Raw genomic sequence first — 13,094 nt, 5'->3', positions numbered from 1 at the left:
GGAGCGAACTGTGAGATCAAATTTGTGGCAGACTTTCGGCCATGATGACGGTCAGGGATGCACTGAAGAGAAAGCTACCCTCCACTCCCTGCGAGCAACTGTACACCTAATCGCGGATTAGCGCGATGCGCCCCGCATTTTTGCTAGTAGTCCGCACAACAAGAAGGAGCAGAGGTGCAGCGAGAAATCTTGTGTAGCTTTGTAGTAACACACCATAACTTTGCATTAGACTACAGTAGTCTCGAGATTTACTCCGAGAAGGAGAGGGAGGGAACAGAAAAAAAAAAACCAGAAAAACAAAATAAAATTCCCACATCCACGGTACCCTACATTTACATGCTTATACCTGAGCTTTAGTAAGAATCAAATATGGATTAGGTGGGTTAGGTAGGTATGAATCTGACAGGATCAGGAAAGATGCACGGCAGATCCTCACATAGTTGCACAACATAAACACATCAACTTGAATCTTGAACTACCCATGCAAACTCGACGCAGACCGAAAAAAAAAAAAAAAAAAAAAAAAACAATAAATAAATAGGTACCTAACCATAGTACTACTGACCACCTTGACTAGTCTGACCAACTGCCTAAAATATCCAACGGTCGCAACTTGCCTAGTCGACCCTCCGACCACGCAGAAAAGTAAGTGCATCCAAGGCTTCTCCAAAATATTTATCGACTACATCCTCAAAATCCTGGCCTTCGTATCCTGCTGCTTTGAGAGCAGCCTCTTTTTCTTCTTCCCTTTTGTCTTCGAATTCTTGGTCCAATTTTTCGTACAAACCGCGCTCCTTGTGAATTTCCCGCTGGGTGAAGTCAAGCCCACGATACACGCACTTCTCCCTCCCCAGCGGCGGCAGGATCTGATCAACACATGACCACCAAAGGAACCAGAAAGAGTCGCAAAAGTCTTCACCGGCGTCACCACAGACCGGGGATGTCAGAAACAGCGCTCGCATCTTGTCATAGTGACACATGACGCTGTCCAGTTGTGCCTTTAGTTCGCGATCTTCTTCTTGGATTTCTCGCCGCTCGGCGTCGTCGGCTCGTGGCCATCTTTTTGGCACATTCACTGGCGGTTGACCAGCCTGGTAGGTTTCGGGCCTGCTGGAAAGCATGTCTTTTATCCCACCAATGCGCTCAATGTAATCTTTTCGCCGCCCTGAAGCACAGCAGGTATGGCTCATCCCCAATCGCTCAAAAATCTCAAGGCGACAAGCCTCGGCATAGTAGAGTTCCTTTTGTTGGTCCGGAAGTGCCCATGCATCACACCACTGATGCAAACTGCCATCCTGACTCGCCACTCCATATGCGTCTCCGGTGCAGGCGTCGTGCTTTGAGCTCTCTCGGTGACCATTGCCGCAACCATTGCCATCACATCTCAGAAACATATAATGCGGCATACAGCCATTGGACGAGCAGAAGCATTCGCAGCCATCGGTAGGAACCTCCGATAGCTGCTCAAGTACCCTTGCATACTGCAAACCCTCCGTGCTGATATGTCTTAGGAAACTCGCTGCGTAAAATATGGGACTGACAAGCGATTGATGCTCTGACACCAGTCCTGACGGAAACTGGGCTTTGCTGCTATATCTCAAGAGCCAGAGGAGATTACGATCGTCGACCTCACCAAATCCCGACCCGCCAGGCTTGTAGTAGCGGCAAGTCTTGTAGAGGACTGTCTCCCCGTCATTGTCTTTGTTGTCCAAGGCATGAAAGCCCGCATCGAGGAGAAACTCCATAGCATCTACATAATCCCCCACAAAACTGCAACGCGTCGGGTCTGGAAACGCATAATCCTCGAAGAGATCAATGCAATTCAGTCGCTCAATCGTTCTGCGCTCGTCGGTCTCAGGATCGCTGAACTTGGGGTCGATCGAGAAGTAGGCGGCGGAGCCACCAAGGTTCCTCAATGCTTCGGTAACCCTGCCTTGATACTCGTCCAGCGTGATTTCGAGCAGTCTGCGAGCATCTCTTGATGATGGCAGCCAGCATCCATCGAAAAGGCCCAAACTTGCCTGAACGTCTTGCTCCAAGACGGCCGAGGCCAGCTCGCACATCATGTCCCGCCTAGCAACCATTTCCTGAACCAATGCTTTCAGAATTTCAATATTGTTGCAGTCGAAGGCCTTGTCCAGATGCAGAGTTCGAATAGGAAGGTGCTCTACCTTGAGAAGTGCACGAACTGCTTCGACGCAAGAAACCACGCAAGCATCTTCTAGTGCTGGTGAGAAGTCGAATCCAGCCTCAGCTAGGTACGGAAAAATCTCTGGCCAGCCGAGAAGCACCCTCTTGTGCCACCAGTTATTGTCTCTGTCCCAATCTCGGATTTCCTCGCAGGTCACACTGTTCTTGAACTCCTCAACAGTGGGTGTAAACAGTAACCTCTCTGCGATTGCCGTCATTTCATGATCTAAGCAGTTCTCTTAGCGTCTTGCCCAGGATTGGCATACTTCCTTGCTTTTACGGGCTACACAGATCACTCACCTTCCAAGACTTCCGGGTATACCCGAAGCAATGGCCTCCAAGCTATTGGTGGCGTCATCTCAAATATCAGATCGAATTTGGCATGATCCTCAACATAATCTGCCGCCTTGAGTTCATCATAAAGCGGTAGTTTAAAGCCGTCAAAGGCTGTCGTGTTCCCATGATAGAGTTGATAGCTAACGGTGGTGATTGGCATCCCCCATACGCCCTTGAGCGTTAAACAATGGGGACTTTGGTATTCTTGATTAGGCTTAGCACCTCTTTCCAAGAGCAACAACAAGAGCTCTTGGAGAAAGGGTATCAGCTCATCATACTGGCCCCGCAAGGCTGCCTCCAACATCATCAAAGCGGTCTGCTTTTACCCATCAGTGCACTGTTTTCTTTGCTGCTACGTGTCTGCTTAGAGCAAGAGAACCATACCTGCCATATAGACTCCCCATTTTCGTCCACGTCTGTTGGAAAGCCCTGTCCAGTCGAAAAGAGCAACTTGATGCTGTCTATGCATGCCTTCAGATCCTCAGGCTTGGCTTCGCGCTTGTTTGTTTGTGAAAAATCGGGTTTCCATCTGTGCAACACCCAAGGGAAGCTTGCTTTGAACTCGTCAAGCGTCTTGAAGACTGGCGAGTCCTCGCGCCTAACCTGCCGTGTCATGCGCAGGATGGGACTGATAGAATACGCGCCGCCTCTCACGCTCTGGTCCCAACCGAGCGTCACGGACTTTCCCGCAAGACCGGGTAGCCAGGAAACACTCCAGGGGGGCAGGTAGGCGGCGTAGGTCACCCTCTTTTCGCCGCTTTCATAGTAAGGGCAGTCTCGGCGGTGCTCGTCGAGGGTTTGGGACACGAAACGGAATTTAATCATGGCCCACCGGTCCAGCGATCTGACGCATCTGCAGACCTTTCTTTTGAGATTGTATGGTGCTATTTTGCGTGGCGCGAGCGCCACTGTCGTGCTGTCGATGACATTGCTGTCGTTGGCCGTGCCGGATGTGATTCTTTGATTAACTTTTACGGCGACTAGGTTGTGAATTTGCCGACTTAGTAGCACTACTTCACCTACCACCTCCTTCACCTCCTTGATCTCTTCTTGTGCGCCTGAAACGGTATTTTCGATCCGGCCAGCAGAAGCAAGCGTCTCGGCTTCCACGGCCTCTGCCAAAGTCTGCCGCTTTAGGATTTCAGTCGAATATTCCCTGTATGTCATGGTTGTCAGAATCGGGAAAAGAAGTCGGAGAAAAGGGTCAAGTGTACCGTGGACGTACATGTTCTGACTAAAAAGGACGACATGCACTTCTCCCATCCATGTCTTCTGCTCCCGAAGAACTTTGTCAAAGGCCTCTTTGATATCGTCCTTCTTTAGGGTTGCTTTGATGCCATCCCAAAACAACAATAACTTTCCCTCTCGACCTTTCCGGGATAAAGGCGCCAGGAGCTCGTGCACCTCGTGCATGGCATTCTGTAGATCTTTCGAGCTCGACAACATACGCTGCTCATACTTGGCATCGAGACCTGGCGTTTTCAGAATTTTCGTAATTGCGTGGGCGTACTCTGCAATCTCTTGCTGCTTTTGTTGAACCTCTTTCGGTGCGCCCTTTATCGACTTGACCACTTTGGCCGCCTTGAAGACGACACCGGCCAACTCGAGACAGGTAACGGCTATTTCGGCCATCTTCTCGACGACCCTTCTGGTGGTTTTTTGAGAATCTGTTGCATATATCGTATATAACAAAAGGAAGCTGACAAGGAGCATGAGGGGATCAAAAGTGGGACGCTGAGCAGTTGCTGTTATCCCCAATGGGTTTCTCGATGGACGGTAATCCAAGCCAAGCAAGACTTGAGTTGACTTAAACTCGTGGGTCATGAGGAGGGACTCAAGAGCCCTTTGAGGGGTTCTTCCCGACATCTCCGAGCCCGAAAAGCTGCTGGGCCGCACAAGTTGCAGCAGTGGCAGATCCCCCCCGCCAAATGGCCATCGTTGCCCCTTGGGCAAACCCCTGTTTTCGCAGGAGCGGCAACTTGCACGGCTTGTCGCCCCCTTCTCTTGCATTGTAGCGCTGGATGAAGCGCCCATATACACACCTCGTCTCGAATGCATCGAATCAGCGACGAAACTCGGCATATTATCAACCAGAGCAGACGCTCAAAGAGGTCGCCCGAGTTGGCGGGCTTGGAATAAGTGGGTGTGGGTGCGGATGCATGTTTGGTCGTTGGGCATGTACCTTCGTGGGGGGAGAGCCAGTAGGAAGTCTGGTATTCTCGTTGATGGTGCGTGGGTGGGCTCAATGTCGGAACAAGTTCTGAGTCGACGGCCGGTTCGATGACTGGGGGCAGTCGGACTCGGTGTTGACAAGGGGGTTTCGCTGATGGATTCAGAGGACGCTCTCCAGCATAAACTAGCCTAGCCATCTTTGCTGTTCTAGACCCTCCTTGAAGTGCTATTCGTCGCAATTTGGGCGCCACTTTTTGGAAGCGAAGTTTGGGAGAAAAAAAAAAAAAAGACACAAAACCCCCCGCCCAGGCAGGAAGAGAACAGCCAACAACGCGCATGCATGCATTTGTTGGGCGCTTAGTGGTGGGGGGGGGAGGTAGCAGATCAGTGGACATGCGTGATTGAGAAAAACACGAGACTATCGTCGTCGTGTTTTCAACATGCGTGTTGGCACGAAATTGCAAATTGCCATTGAGCCGTGGGACAATATTGTACTTTTTTGTCCCTCGTATAAGTCAACGTCGCAGACAAAAGGCAAAACACAGCCTTGCCTGGCTCTGTATTGGTCAATTGATCGCTGTGGTACATGTGCGACCAGGAGGAAAGCTAGTGCCCCCAGAACGGGAAAGGCGGACTGGACTGTATTCCCCACACTCAAAAGTTGTCCAACCCACGCAATCGCGATCGCAGCCCGTGGGGGTTTGTGGTATAACTGGATGGTCGCACCGCTTACTGGGGTTTATGGATGGGAGACTGAGTGTGCAAGCGGTTGTGCGTGACACACCTGATGTGTATATTCCATTTGTATGCAGGAAAAAAAAGAAGCAAAAAAAAAAAAAAAGAGAAAAAGAAAGATGTTGTTTTCACATTGCTAAGTAAGCCCCCGTATGTTTTTCGTTTCTGTCGTGCGCAACCTGTTGCACTAAAGAACATAGCCGAAAGACGAGAGCTCCCATCTCTGACTAATGCCAGTGACTTCGGTAAATATAGCCTGCAACACAACCCAACACACTCACTCGCCCATTAGGCGCAGTTCCAGTCGCCGCAGGCCGTAGCCTCGCAGGCGCCAGAAGTACTACTTACCGAGGAACAGGCGTTGGTTTCACTGAAGAACTCGATGATGCAACAGCAACAGCACACATAAAAATATCTCTCCCAAGAACCTTTGCCGACCTTGTTTTCAGCATCCGAGTGGTAGTTACGGAAAGCCCCGTTTTGGCGAATGGTTCTCCCGTTCCAGCCTGGATACTGCCTACGATACTGAGCCTCGTACTGCTCTACAAATGGCACAAACTTATCAGAGGCAATACAGCACAGGATTCCTGCAGGACTGCGGCCGGCGCCTTCGACGGGCTTGGTTTCGATGCCTATGGATGTCGGACGAGCGTTAGTCAGGTTTCTTTGTCTCTGTTGTTTCTCAGATCAAAGGGGAATTGTTTTATCAAATCAATCAAATTGATTTATTGAATGAAGAAAGATTTCTTTTCATTTCTGATACTCACCACCCTTGCCTTGGTCTTTCCCTATTAGCTGATTATAATGGATAGCAAGCAAATATTGCGACCCAGAGCACCGGCCATTCTGGGCATCTTTCGTAGAGACAGGGCAATCACCGTCGTCCGCTGGGTCGGCAGGAAGGTGGGCAGCAATATCAGGGCAGTTGCCGGTGCCGTGGGGTTTGTAAGTATGTTCGCCAGTAGGGGAGGCAATGGAGGATTGGACCAGAAGGCTGAAAACAAGGGCGTTGCAAAGTTGCATTTTGTCTCTTGTAAAAGGATTCAAGTACTAAACGAGTGTCTCAAATATTATAGTTGAAGATGAAAAAGGAGAGAATGAATGGAATTGAACAACCAAGAACAGGGCAAGAAGGATCTTTTTTTTCGTTCAAGCCCCGGGATAGTAAGTGTGTTATTTTTAGCTGCTACATGGAACTACGTACTTAGTATGGATAGCTTTTAAACAAGCAGCTGCCCTGAAGCAAAGGCCACAAATGATCTATTAATACCATCGACATGACTCTGACAAAAAGTAGTGAACTTGAAAAATATTACGTCTTAGTAGCACTTGTAGACAATCAGATTTATGAGACTTCTTCACATTCCCTATCGCTTACGCGAGGAATAGCTTGTCATTCTATCCTTGGACATGATTATTACCACTGTTCCAAGAGAACTCCTGGATACTTTCTGATTCAGTGTGTACAATTTGAATTCATTGTTTTGAGCCGCTTGATTAGCGATTGGATCGAAAGGTCAAAGACGGTGAATGAAACAATGAGGTTGCATGATAATAAATATAATGTGAATAGTTAGAAGACTGGTCGTAACTCAGTATATGTCAATCAAAGTCAGGAGCTCATCGCTATCAATAACAACTCGACCCCGGCCAGGCGTATTAAATGGGATTATACGAGCTTAATCTGACTATTTCCGTTGACAAGTTTCACCAAGAAGTATGCCAATGAGAACGGACGACTGGCGGCGTGGTTGGTGAGCAAATAATGCCCACCCGTCAACTCTGGGCTTGACCCGGAATACTGTTAGATCTTTTGCAACGGTATTTTGAATAAACATGAGATTTTTGGTTTCTTTTTTTTTTTTTAAGAAAAAAAAACAAAAAAACAAGCAGGGGATCTCGCATTTATCAATTAACCCTCGCATTCCTTTGGTCATCTCTTCCGTACGTATGCGTGCACCCCACGAAAAAACCAGTACGATATCATCAATTTCAACCACAGCAGCTCAACGAGTCGCCGCTCTTAATATCACGCTTCGAATACGACCCCGAGTTCAAAGCAGCTGTGTTTACTTTGCATCCTCTGCCACCCATAACAAATATAGCCACCCCAGCAACGATACAGCACAAAACAATTGCAGCCACGAAAAGACTGCGGCGTTCGAGTGTTGCACCGGTGCCTGTAAAACTCGGGATGTTAACTAGAGTTTTCCTTTCTTTGCTTTTCTGACATACAACATGGTATGACGCGGAGATCTTAAAACAAAAATGGGTATTCTCTATGCTATAGGTAGGAACTCACCGAAATCACCATCATCATCGCGTTTTGAAAGTTGATTATCAAACAGATCCCTACTGCACGCGATGGGCACGTGGCCCGTAGGGCATTCGCCGTTTTCATTGGCGGGCACCGAGCCTACGGGGCATTGCGCGCCGTTAACAGGGCTAGCAGGGGCTTTCAAGCCTTGCGTGAGAGTGATGAGATTGGTACCGGCGGGGCACTGGCCTTTTGCGGTCTTACTCTCCCGGCCATGCTTGAAGAGCTTGTAAACCTCAGCGCTGCTGGGGCTGGGGTTGGGGAACGCCAAAGAGGCCTGGACGAGAAGGACGAGTATGAGGGCTTGCTGGGCAAGGGGGGAGGTTTCGACGCGCATCCTTGATTTAAATGAATGTTTATGATGAATGAGAGTAAGGAGGGTAACACCCAGAGACCAAAAAAGAAGACCAAAAAAGAGAGATTGTATCAATTAGACAGAGTTAGAATTTGTCGTAGTTGGTTGAAGGAGGGAAAACATTTCAAAAACAATTGTACACATGGCCGCCATATATATACATATATACACACACATATATATATATATATATACACACATATATATATGCATGTATATATATCATGTTCGATCGGTATCGACGAGAGAACTTTTTACTTGCTTGAAAGTCCACTTCTGATTATAAGTTTAACTCACTATCCGTGGCCACATTGCATTAAGCCCTGCCAAAACCCGAAAACGGTTTAAGCCGGCCCGGCCCACCAGCCCATGGGGTTTTTGGCGGGTTAATGGGAACCCGCGGGTTTTGGTGCTGGGACGAATATGCAAGAACAATAATGCCAAAAAAAGGAAAGAAAGAAAAACGTTTTAATTAAAACTTGCATAAAAAGTATATAAATAAAATTTACTTATTTATATAACGATTTACTTGCAATTAATATATTCAAAATAACGCGATATAATGGAAAAAGACTATAATATTATTTTGTATAATAGTCTCAGGGCTAATCCCTAAAGCCCAGGGCTCCACTAACTGAGCCCTGGCTCAATTGTGATTTTGCATAGACCATCGAAACATCGCTCTGGTTCAGGTCTGAGGACAACTTGTCGATTTTCGTCGTTTCTGGCGGTGATTTCGACAATTCGGCGACCAACACTCCGTCATAATTAATTAAATAAAATCCCAAAAATAAACGGATTGTAATTTGGGTGTAGCAATTAGCACAATTATTAGTAACGATTTAATTTATATTTTTTTATTTTCAGTTTGATCAAATGCATTAGCAGTTGTCCTTAAATTGCAAACGGTGGCAGTTCTTTTTTTTGCTATTGTTCATTGATTTTCTATCTCATTTTATTTTATTTCTGTTTTATTATAATACCTGAAACTTTTATAGGGCGGTTATTGTACGTATATATTACAGTATCACCAATTTTGGGGTTTATATTGTGCTGTATACTCTGTTAAATCGTCGAATAGGTCAAAGAAACAATTGTTTTAAATAAATTCACATAGGAACACCTTAATATCTTTACCAATTTTAACAATAATAAGGAGAAAATTTCAGCGATTTTATTTTATATATATACCAGCCTTAGCGCGAAATCAAACTTCAATAATTGGATCTGTTAATGTCGTATTTATAAAAATCTACTACGGTGGTAAGGGTAAAAATCCCCATCCCTGAGCAGTGGTGGCGATTTTGCAGGTGGGTGGCACCCCGACCCAACGTATAAAAGTACGAACACGTGCTCGTTGGGGTTCGGTTAAGTGTTTCGTTATAATGGCGATTAACGTAAATTTTAATGGCGTTTTTTTTATTGGGAAAATTGAATAATGCGTTACGGCGTTAATCATTTAACAAAAAAATACATTATAAAATCGATCGCGGTTTGTAATTTCAAATTTTAAAATAGTTTAATCAATTAACATCTGCGATACCTGCAAAAAAACATACGAAGTACCTGTGGGTCAAAAGTTTTAAATTATGTTAACGTCGTGAAAGTTACATCGACAAATACACGGTGACAAGGGGTGGTTTTTTTGCCTGCCACCATAGTAAAACTTGTATTTTGATTTGTTTTAAGTTCTATTTATTGAAGTAAACTATATATCAAGCAAGTCAGATCCATGTTCTCTAATATCATAGAAAACCAAAGATTTAATTTATGAACGCTAATAAAGAACATCAAATTCAAACATAGATTATATATATTGTAAATACTCACATTACCAAAAATCTCAATCTTACGAATTGTAACTTATTAAATAAATACTTTATTACTTATATAAGATAGTCGACTGTAATTATTAAACTTCATATTCAAGTAAAATCTAAATTAGACTAGCTGCAAATACGCAAGGTATACCGAAGGGATGCCGAAATCCAGATTAACATAACGCAATTTAATTAATGATTTTACAGTTTTTATTTATTTAATTTGTTTAACATTAAATTTATGTAGTATTTTCACTGTCTCTCTTTTTTTGTATACAGTGAATATACTATATTTATACATAAATATCAAGGCGGTAGACCTACCGCCACACGCGCCGAAATTCGACAAAATGTCCTTGAACTAGAACGAACGCGATTTTTTCGGCCAATTTGATTAACTGAAAAACAATGCGGCTGATAAGGTACACGGAGCGTTCGGTCCACCCTGCAACGCGGGGGGGTCTAGTTTGAGCACTGAGACTACGGGCCCCCTTGTGTGGGTTTGGACTGCCTTACAGTGCATGGCTTATTGCATATGCCATGACGTCGATCCTCCTGCACACTTGATCAAGTTCACAGGTGCTACTGTGATTGAACCTTGACATGTACTACTGCCCTGCAGGCAACAACCTGTGCACATTGGATCAATATAAACAAGAACAAGGACCCAAGAGAGCGCCTTGGATTCAACCAAATGTATGGGCGCTTTTTGGGAATGAGTCAAACGCCTTTCGGTGAAATCCGGTCAATCGAGAGACTTGCGAGGATTAGTGATATCCCAAATGTTTGTAGTCAAGATATACAAGTCGTTTTCTTACTGTCATAGTCCCGAAGTGTCTCGGCGGCTCAGAAATTGATCTGGCTCCATGAACTATCTACTCTCGTGGTCAAGCCGAAACTCAACTGATGCTAGATAGAGTGGCTAAAGGCAACTCTCAGGTAAGAGTCTCTGGCAATTGTGATGCCGAGAGTATTTTCGTCTGGGAGACTTTTTGGTCCAGGTTTCTAGGGCTGGAAATTGTTGATTTTACAGGCTTGGTATGCGCGAGCCATTTCCATCAACGAGAGGCCCCAGCTTGCAATAAGCTTATTATGCCGGTTCCAATCTTTTTTGTTGTTGTAAGATATGCACATGGTATGCAACAGTTGGGTCGGCGTTACGTTCCCTGCAGCATAAGACAATATCGGGCAGTAACCTTAGCTGCCTTGGCCGCGATAATTGTCCCGCAAACAATAACAAGTGTTGCAGGCTATATTTACCGAAGTCACTGGCATTAGTCATTGACGGGAGCTTTCGTCTTTTGGCTGTGTTGTCCCGCAAACAATAACAAGTGTTCCCCACCTCGGAATTCAAGTGCGCTATACTCATCGAGACATTTAAGGCGAGGCAGTTCCCACGAAATAGCCAGTCCTGTCCTGCAATGTTTCCTAGTCAGCTGTCGGTAAGGCATTCCAAAACCCACCCACGGGGGCCCGAAAAGCTTATTGAAGGGCCCGCGGGCCAAAAGCCTACGAGCCCGTGGTTTTTTCTACTGTGAATTTGTATTTGTTGAACTAAAATAAATGTAAAATTACCCACCCCCACAACGTGCAAATAAGCCGCGGGCCGTGGGCCCCCGCGGCGGGGTTTGGAATGCCTTAGCTGTCGGAAAATCCACCATCTCCTCTTGAAGCCATCTGGACGAGGTAGTGTATCATGAAGTGGAACACGGCGACAGTGCTGGCGACAACATTACTCTCCCTTGGGGGAGAGGCCAAGCCGTCGTCCAAGCCCAAGCCCAAGCCCAACATCATCATGATCATGACGGATGACCAGGATCTTCACCTGGACTCGACAGAGCACATGCCAACGCTCCAAAAGCTCCTGGTCCAGCTTGGTACCACCTTTACCAACCACTGGGTGACCGAATCCCAGTGCTGCCCCAGCCGCGCAACGGTCTTGAGGGGCCAGCAGGCTCACAACACCAACATCACGGCCGTGAGGTATCCCGGCGGCAACTACGACAAGTGGCGGGCCTCGGAGATGGATTCGGAATATCTCCCCAAGTGGCTCAACGACGCGGGATATTCGACAAACTACATCGGAAAGTTCCTCAACGGCTACACTCTGCGCAACTACAACCCTCCCCCCAAGGCCTGGACAGAAATCGACGCGCTGCTCGACCCTTATACGTACGACTTCAACAGGGCCGTGTTTTCCAAGAACGGCGAGCACCCCGTCAACTATCCAGGCTGGCATCAGACCGACATCGTCCGCGTCAAGGCCGTGGAGCGCATCAGGCAGCTGGCCAAGGACGGGTCGAAGCCCTTCCTCTACTGGATCTCCCCGACTGCTCCTCACACCGTGCCGCCGATCAACGGCCCCTCGGACAACATGCCTCAGCCGCTGGCTCGTCACAGCGGCCTCTTCCCGGATCTGGCGCTGCCCAAGAAGGGCAACTGGAACCCGCCGGACGAGTACGCCAAGCAAAAGGTCAACTGGGTGGGCCGGAACGCGCCCCTCAACGAATCGATGCTCGCCGAGACCGAGGTCCTCTACAGGACTCGCATCCGGTCCCTCCAGGGCGTCGACGAGATCATCAAGGACGTGGTCGCGACGCTGGAGCAGGAGGACCTCCTGGACAGCACGTACATCATCTACACCTCGGACAACGGCTTCATGATCGGCACTCACCGCATCACCGCCATGAAGTCCCTCGTGTACAAGGAGGCAGGCCAGACCCCCTTGGTCGTCCGCGGGCCGGGGGTCCCCGAGGGAGTCGTGTCCCGGCTGCCGAGCACGCACACCGACATCGCGCCGACGCTGCTGGAGCTCGCGGGCGTCGATCCCGCCGAGTTTCCAAAGCTGTTTGACGGCCGCAGTCTCCTCCCGCAGTGGCGCGAGCCGACACGGAGCAGAGGCTGCAGGCAGACCAGCCCGGCAGGGTCCGAATGCAGCGGCGACCTCATCGGCGTCGAGTTCTGGGGCGACGCCAACTTTGAGCTGCCGGCGCTGCCGTACCAGGACCCGCAGGGGGTGTACGGCGGCGTCATGTCGTCGTTCAAGGCGCTGCGGGTGGTGGGCGAGCACCGGGCGTATCTGTACACCGTGTGGTGCACGAACGAGCTGGAGCTGTACAATACGGTGGTGAGTTGAGAGGGTTTCTGGCAGACGAAGAAACAAAAAAAA

The 13,094-nt window shown here is 47.7% G+C and overlaps 3 protein-coding genes across 3 annotated transcripts in view; 1 reads left to right on the top strand and 2 right to left on the bottom strand.

Moving 5' to 3' along the window:
* Window positions 1-617: 617 nt before the first annotated feature.
* On the bottom strand, window positions 618-8,087 carry PpBr36_03856 (uncharacterized protein; the record flags this gene model as incomplete). The annotated part of the gene is made up of 7 exons (XM_029891025.1): window positions 618-2,416; window positions 2,491-2,842; window positions 2,911-3,682; window positions 3,752-4,174; window positions 5,782-5,803; window positions 5,862-6,065; window positions 7,736-8,087. The coding sequence occupies 7 exons, from the start codon at window positions 8,085-8,087 to the stop codon at window positions 618-620; spliced, it is 3,924 nt and encodes a 1,307-aa protein (XP_029753806.1).
* A 3,534-nt stretch (window positions 8,088-11,621) lies between these two features.
* On the top strand, window positions 11,622-13,052 carry PpBr36_03855 (uncharacterized protein; the record flags this gene model as incomplete). The annotated part of the gene is made up of 1 exon (XM_029891024.1): window positions 11,622-13,052. A coding segment is annotated over one exon (1,431 nt), but the record flags the coding sequence as incomplete, so codon positions are not given.
* Window positions 11,658-13,094, bottom strand: part of PpBr36_03854 (uncharacterized protein) — a gene marked incomplete at both ends in the record, with an annotated part of 2,302 nt that continues 865 nt past the window's right edge. The window contains one exon of the mRNA XM_029891023.1: window positions 11,658-13,037. Coding sequence (XP_029753804.1) covers window positions 11,658-13,037 — 1,380 coding nt within the window. The remainder of the gene's footprint in view (window positions 13,038-13,094) is intronic.

The sequence above is a fragment of the Pyricularia pennisetigena genome, chromosome 3 (assembly GCF_004337985.1).
Source record: "Pyricularia pennisetigena strain Br36 chromosome 3, whole genome shotgun sequence".
Taxonomy (NCBI): Eukaryota; Fungi; Ascomycota; class Sordariomycetes; order Magnaporthales; family Pyriculariaceae; genus Pyricularia; species Pyricularia pennisetigena.
This window is presented reverse-complemented; position numbering and strand designations above follow the sequence as displayed.